The sequence below is a fragment of the Varroa destructor genome, unplaced genomic scaffold, assembly GCF_002443255.2.
Source record: "Varroa destructor unplaced genomic scaffold, Vdes_3.0 BEIS01000002.1, whole genome shotgun sequence".
Taxonomy (NCBI): domain Eukaryota; kingdom Metazoa; phylum Arthropoda; class Arachnida; order Mesostigmata; family Varroidae; genus Varroa; species Varroa destructor.
The window spans coordinates 50,508,079-50,515,649 of record NW_019211455.1 but is presented as its reverse complement, the minus strand read 5'-3'; the positions used below and the strand labels follow the sequence as shown (position 1 = coordinate 50,515,649).

Below are 7,571 nucleotides of genomic sequence, written 5' to 3'. Positions count from 1 at the left end.
TACGTGGATTTGGTTCAAGCCTTTTTAGTATTACTCTGAACTGTACCAGTGTTTGAGCCAGCGACCCATGTTAAAACACCACTGCCTGAGTTCAAATTGTTTACTGCACTGAATTGGGTACTAAGGCTGACAGGCCTTACGCGAACAAGCGCTATAATTACGCGAGAAGTGAGCTAGCTTTCGATTTATAATGCCGAAAAACAAGCTGATAAATATCGCAATAAGAGGGCTCGATATGATCATTTAAATATAGGCTCAATAAATAAAGTTTCCGGTTTCGTCCTTATAAGCCAATTAAAAATTTGAAAGTTCGCACAATTTTAGACACTTTGTTCGGAATTAGGCACACAAGCAGTTTAATGGATATTCATAAAAGCGTCGGTCAATTTTTAGGGACTCGCCAAGGGGTACACCGCTCGTCTAATAAAGCCTACCATAAATACATAAGAAGTAACGGTTTAATAAAAAATAAAATTAATAAATATATATAAAAACCCTGTTCTGACTTTCTACTCGCTTAGATCAACGTATGCCCGTGTTGGGTTCGAAAATTCCGAAATAGGCACACATTGGGTAATGCAATCTCATTGAATGATTTAAACTTTACGACTGAAAGCGCTTTAGCGTTCATTCAGGCGGAAAATGTGTCTTTTCCAAGATTCAAACGCAAAAATCATATGCCCTTAAGTTGAGCAGGTGAATAAGTTCCAACACTGTTGCCACGGAGAGAATGTGGCGCCATCTAGCCTGACCAAATTTGTGGCAGTCTGTCAAATCGCAGGCAGTTCGACTTTCCGACCTGTGCGGTCCGTCGATTTAGCTAACCGATATTGGGTCCTTCCATGCTCTCAGGCATTAGCAGTCAGCTGTGTGTTTTTGACTGTGCAATTGCATAAAGTGTACTCTGAATCAGTGAAATTTGTGCTCATTTGGTCCTTCTGCACGTTACTGGCAAAACGCCATCCACCCACATTTCTTTTTGAATGCCACTTACACCCAGCAGTTAGTCTATTAGAAGCAGAGTTCGCTCAAAGCGATTTCTCACTGTCACCTGTCAGGTGTTCGGATCACAGAAAATACTCTGATTCAACTGGGATGTACGTCATATGAACTAATAATTACTGATTATCACCATTTTGCTACACACGTGATTGTCGTTCAAAATTAAATTAGCCCTCACATAAAGTAGGTAGACATATTGATACGTCTAGGGTTTTGCACGACAAAAAGCTAAAATTACTCAAAGCTTTTGATCTTGATATGCTAGAGATGTACATCTTGTAATAGGTTTTGTTCGAATTAAGCGCCACTAGAGTATGCTAGTTTGTTCTTGCCTGTAAGTTTAAAGATAACAATTTTCACTGAATTGATCGTGTGCTGGTTGTTTTAATGCTAACTGCGCAGTACGAAATCATATAAGAATAATAGAAGCAACGTTCGTGAAAGTGTGACACGCGCGGGACAGGTGCTACCTTCCGTAATGGAACGTAATATGGAGTTGGGCAAAGTGAGGTCGTGTGTAGTTCACTTAACGTTAGCTTTTTAGAATTAGTCCTTATGATACGCGATGTCCCTTTTCAGAAAAGGAGCGAAGTGCGGGTCGACATCCACAGCTGTTGATCTCTACTCCATCAAGTATGTCAATGTAAAGTACACGTCATATTCCGTGGAACAATTCTTGCGGAAACAGCAGTACAGATAGTTAGTTTGCGGTGCGCGTTACCGTTTCAGCTATGGAGCAATACAACCAAAGGAGTCCGGGTAAATTTTCATTAATATTGCGATATCGACTGTTAATTGTCGGTGCTTATCCTCTGTGACTTATTTGTAGAAGTCAGGTTGAGCGCTATAATAAACATGGCTTTGATCACCTGACATGTTTGCGCATATTTTGATTATTTGGCCTGAGATTATTTCTTATATCGGTTTTTACGTCCTGTATCGTCCAACCCCTGGCGTAAATCGTAAGTGTCACGTAAAATCTGTTTCTGTTATAAGTGAGCCTAATGCTATTTTGGCAGACGTGTATTAGTATATGACAGACTTCATTTCGGCGGGATATTATGTGAAAATTAGTATTTTCTGCAGACAGTAAATCGAACTGAGCTTGAACTCGAGCACTCTAGAAACAGTGTGCGCAGCCAGATAGAAGAAGGAATTGTAATCGAGTACAAGCTTGAGTTTGATAAATAGAGAAAGTTATAACTTTTAAGACGTGGAAGAATTACCACAGCGTGTTTATTTAGCGTGACTGCACCTTCATTCTTTTCTAATAATCGCAGGTAATTCGCATCCAGGTCTGTTCATTGGACTTGCATATACATAAAGAAGGATTACCTTTGCATACGAAACTTGACGTGTTCCTGTTTATCGTTATGACGATTACTGACAGCAGTTGAAAGACCACGCTGCATTGTTGAAACGTGCATACATTCATAAAGACTAGGATACTTTTAGTTAAGTGGTAGCACAGCGAAATCGTAAATTTTGAATCTATTCCAAGTCTTTTAAATACAAAAATCAAATATATTAGAAATCATCTCAAAAAATATGACGGAACTGTTTTCGACCCCGGTCTAAACAGTTTTTTTTGCATGGATACGCTGTACAAATGGAAGTCATCGTCTTTTGGCGTGCTGGCACGTTCCTGCATGCCCAGACTGTGTAGAGTGGCCGTAAGAACATCATCAGGCCAAATGCTGTTCTTGAGAACCCTAGTAATTGAGTCTCCAATCTAATTTCAGCTGTGAAACGCCTTATGAAGGAAGCGCAAGAACTACGTGAAGCCACCGAAGACTATTTTGCACAACCCCTAGATGTAAGTTGTCACGCACATGTGCTTAGTATGAATAGAGAAAACGTGTTTTAGACAATGGAGGAGCCCCACCCATCAATATATTTGCTAGATTGAATCAAGACTCAGTGTTTTCTATCCCCCTGGGGGGGATAGAAATCCCCATCCTGTTGGGGTATTAAAGCCGGTGTTGTATCCGTACGTCATAGCAAGTACTAGTGCATTTTACGGTTAACTTATTGGATTTTGGTAGGATAATTTGTTCGAGTGGCATTTTACGGTTCGTGGCCCTCCGGACTCTGATTTCGATGGCGGTGTTTACCATGGCCGCATTATCCTCCCTTCAGAATATCCGATGAAACCACCCAATATCATCATTACAACGGTGAGTATTCCTTCCTGCTTAAGATTCAACATTTGCATCGCGAGTTGTTAACTTTCTTGCCGACCGTCCTATTAAACTGCGGCCCGGAAGCTTCCGCGATCAAGCACCGATCGAGCTCATACTATGATTCAGAATGTTGTAATAACATTGTTTCTTTACAGATTACGTTGAATTTGCGAACCTTGACTTTTTTAGTAGCACTAATAAGCGAAGTATAGCCAGTAATTCTCATTTTTCGTGTAAATACGTACACAGCTAACGAATCGAATAGAGCTAGAATTGAGTTTATATATATGTGTATATATATATATATATGTTATAGTTATTTCTGTTGACAGCCCAACGGTCGTTTCGAAACAAATAAGAAGATCTGCCTGTCGATTTCTGGACACCATCCTGAGTCGTGGCAGCCGTCGTGGTCGCTTCGGACAGCAATGCTTGCCCTAATCGGTATGTTTAACAGCTCCTTTTTTGTTGATTTGTATTATTACTATTTACTAAAAAGTAAGCAAAGGTAAACGAAATGAACATTACATATCCACGGAAGTGTGCTTAGTGGCAGGTGCAGGAAGCATTGATTATTCCAATACCTTTAAATTACTGGTGATCATAATTTGAAGATACTGAGTCGAAAAATGATCAAGCATAGTTTATTAATCAAAATTAGGATGTTTTCGTTACGGGAAAGTCGCTTTCAATAAACAACTGATTCACAAAGAAATGTCGATGCGACATAAAAATTTACTGATTAAAGCAACTGTCCAGCAAAGGTCGAGGATTTGAGTCTTTCTAAAAGAAGCACATCTATATATTTATGTATCAACACGTTAAACTTAATATAAACATGGTGCTTGGAATATACACACTACGATATGTTAAATATTTATTACATATATTGTTTGTGGCAGGCACAGCCAAATCTCCCCTGATATTAAAGTTATTCTTTTTCTTTAAAGTCCTTCTTAAAGTTATTCAGGGTAACTTCAATTTTTTACTTTTTTAAAAATTGGGCATTTGCAGGGTTTATGCCGACGGAAGGTCAAGGAGCAATTGGTAGCCTTGAATGTTCGGCAGAGGAACGTAAGAAGTTGGCGCGTCGCAGCGCAACCTACTCCTGTCCCCAGTGCGGTAACACACGGCAGCTTCTTAAGGTTAGCAAAAATTATTTAATAGTTCACGTATATACTGATTTATTCACCAGTTGGGTAAGACCAAGTATTATCCTATGTATGCAACTACATTACAAGTTTTTACAACTTCACTAAAGACAACTAAACTTCAATGCAAGTACCTACGGAACCCTATATATTAGCTAGACACAAATCCCTAAAATCAAATGATGAAATGATTCATGCTGTATTGGCTAAAAGAGGCCAATGCCGTTGACTCTGGGCCTAGATGTTAGCGGAAACAGCGACATCAACTCGCAAAGCCTCGGAGCAATAAATACATCTTTTTTTGATTTAGGAGCCGAGTTCAGCTGGACCGTCTGCTGCTAACAGGGAAGCGAAAGAGTTGGCGGCCCAGATGATTTTTACATCCGAGACAATCAAATCGCAGGAACCAGGGATAGATATGGTCACACCAACCCAACCCGTTGCAACGCAAACAACTACGTCTAATGGTGAAAAAAACTCTAGTTAGTGTTTCACTTCCAATTGACCTATGCTGCTCGCGTTTGTGAAGCGCATCCTCGTCTATGAGTGAAACAGTCTAATCGCTTATGTTTATTTACGCAAGCTTCGCTATCCAACTGCTATTACACCGCATATTTTTAAAGGGGAGATGTTGATCTAATTCCCTGTTTGCTACATTCTAATTCTCACTGTCTATCGCTCAACTTGACTTGATTGTTAATTGCACAGGTGCGAATCAAGAGCCTGTATCAATAAAAATTTAATATTTTACACCTTGATTTTGTCTAGTAATAGCAGGTGGCGCCACGCCTGAGCTGCCCCCCAGGTCAGTTGAGGTTTCAAGCGAGTTGCGGCAACGTATGCAGCCCGATCAACGACCCAGTCCAACTATTGCTACAGCGGTACCTATGGTACTTACATCTCAGCCCCCGCCGCAAACAACGGTAACAATGAGGCATAGCCTAGTCTGGCTGAGGAGCCAGTGAGGCATAATACATTAAACACACACACATGCGCGCATATAAGTAGCATATATACCTACTTGCTAACCATTACTAGATCATTATATTTAGATGACGTACTACTAAAGACTAATCACAAAATCTGATATAAAAAATAGTTTATTTGACTATGAGAAATAGAACCAACGTTGTCACGAGAAAATTTCAACAAAATTATTTTTAATAAAATGCCACTCGTTGATATTGATAAGATGGACTTAGTATCACACCTCGATTTTTGCATAAGTTTACTTTGAAACTTTGGTAAAACGTGCTGGTTCATTCAAAGAAAATTAAATTATACAAAATGGCTTACCTTTGCAATTTTAATATATTTGTCTTTTTTTCGTTGTGCAGGTGACGGCTGAACCTCGGCCAGCATTTACCATACACGGGGTTCTGGGCTTGATAGACGTCCGTATGGTGCTCAACGTCTTCATGATAATCTTTGCCGCGGGCTTTCTGACGCTGTGCATACGACGTGTCTGTTTTCTCTAGAAACAATTAACATAATGACAAATATAACGAAAACGAATGACGATGCCCAATGATTTTTTTGTGCTGAATCGAAAAAGCTCCGCTGTAAAAGCTATGAAGAAACTCGGGAGTGCGCGAATACCCAAGGGATGTCCCAATAATTCTTAACAATTGTGTGATATTACCTATTCCTACGTTATTTTCAATATTCTAGGTGGGCCACTAGTAGCTGCAACATATTTCGCATTCAATTAGCGATAAGTAGACTTGAGAGCGGATGAGCGATAAATGGAGAGAAAAATAAGAAGACACAAAGAGCGTTCAGGAATCGCGTCGAATGCAGCGCTGTTATACCGTCAAATTTACGTTGTACGATACCCGTGTTACTCCGAATGAATGATCATGGAAACACAACACAGAGCAAAGCAGTAGAGCCTTAATCCAAGTCGTGTCGATGAAATGTCAGCAATGTGTTAAAAAAGGTAGCCCGTTCATCAGTTAGCCGTAAATGAGGTAGCGTAATTGAAAGCTTGCCAAACTGACAGCGTTCTCAGATTATTACAGCGCGGTTAGTAGGAAATTGTCTACCTTCATTCGAATAGCGACATTCAGGCGTAAACGGAGAGACACATTAGAGCATGATAAAGCCTGAAGAAAAGTACGAACGAAGGCCTTGTTAGGCTGCTTTCAGTAATTTAAGTAGAGCTTACTACCAAATTGGATGATCTTCTGATTTCATGAAAGTTATGAGTATGTATGTTGAACGTATCGTGGAGAATAAAAATGAATACACCTTAAGATAATCTCGCGACACTGGCACTGCGGCGAGTCGACCGGCGCACTAAGAACCACAATACTGAAAATGTGATAAAAAGTGTGCAACTTTTCGATACCATTGTGTTGTATATAATACAATGCAAACAAAATGCAAGCGTTCTATGAACTTTATGAACATACCCGTGTAAATATACAACATCCGTACAATAATATTATATACTACAAAAAGCATAATAGAGAAAAGTCTATTAATCGCTTGAAATTGCCGAAATTTATTAGGGAAATCGAGATGGAATCGAAAGTACAAGTGGGGCAGAAAAACGGCAAGCACGAACGAAAAGATGTGGGCGGTCGTCGAAAATTTCTTCCGCTATGAATTGCATTCTTATTTACCTTGCACTTGATTCGTGTTCCTATGTCCATTGGACAGGTCGGAAGCATGGGCCTAGCGAAGAATATCTATTCAACATTATTCAATAATCGTAGCGGTTTTTGAGCACCAAACAAAACAGAATAAGAAAACTTCTACATAATAAGGACAGTCATAGTACTTGAACTAGTAGTTCTAATCTAAAGAACTAGTAGTGGCAGAGCTTTTGCACCAGAAAGAGCAGGTGTTTTTAATCTAAGAGGAGAAATTTGATACCATTGTGGGTGTGAGTACTATTCAGAATAGACAAGTTCAATAAATGATGACGACGACTTTAACTAAATTTCTCATAGTATTTAGCTACGTGGTTTTTCATAAATTTTTTTAAACTATTTTTAGAAGTCTTTTACATTAGCTTGCTAGGGGTTCTGTAGTTTCTTCATAGAGGCTCGTTTACATCAAATGTACCTTTTTATGCTGCTTTAATCCGCATAAACTGAACTGACGGAAGCACGTTAGTTAAAAGAAGAAAAAGTTAGTTTCGTACCAAGAGCATGATCGAAAATCAGGTTGAGAAAATATTCGCTACGTTAGCAAACTACTGTGATAAACTTAATGGCACTTCGTTGTC

At 39.4% G+C, this 7,571-nt stretch overlaps 1 protein-coding gene across 4 annotated transcripts; it reads left to right on the top strand.

Moving 5' to 3' along the window:
- Positions 1-799: 799 nt before the first annotated feature.
- Positions 800-7,299, top strand: LOC111243814 (ubiquitin-conjugating enzyme E2 J1-like). 4 transcript variants are annotated; one of them, XM_022789944.2, is made up of 10 exons: positions 800-1,097; positions 1,582-1,761; positions 2,283-2,297; positions 2,745-2,818; positions 3,048-3,179; positions 3,518-3,629; positions 4,200-4,330; positions 4,647-4,818; positions 5,105-5,259; positions 5,674-7,299. In XM_022789944.2, the coding sequence occupies exons 2-10, from the start codon at positions 1,734-1,736 to the stop codon at positions 5,812-5,814; spliced, it is 960 nt and encodes a 319-aa protein (XP_022645679.1). In that variant the 5' UTR covers positions 800-1,097; positions 1,582-1,733; the 3' UTR covers positions 5,815-7,299. The 4 variants fall into 4 exon arrangements, with proteins under 4 accessions (XP_022645679.1, XP_022645683.1, XP_086834711.1 ...); XM_022789948.2 differs by lacking the exon at positions 2,283-2,297 and having other exon boundaries at positions 803-1,097; XM_086978585.1 differs by lacking the exons at positions 800-1,097; positions 1,582-1,761; positions 2,283-2,297 and adding an exon at positions 1,792-1,964 and having other exon boundaries at positions 4,647-4,803.
- Positions 7,300-7,571: the final 272 nt, after the last annotated feature.

Bases quoted from the DNA above. Each gene is read 5' to 3' on its own strand.
- LOC111243814 (XM_086978584.1), top strand. From the start codon at position 1,877: ATGTTTGCGCATATTTTGATTATTTGGCCTGAGATTATTTCTTATATC. The intron at 2,819-3,047 runs GTAAGTTGTCAC...GGATTTTGGTAG, and splicing joins ATTTTGCACAACCCCTAGAT to GATAATTTGTTCGAGTGGCA. The intron at 5,260-5,673 runs GTAACAATGAGG...TTCGTTGTGCAG, and splicing joins AGCCCCCGCCGCAAACAACG to GTGACGGCTGAACCTCGGCC.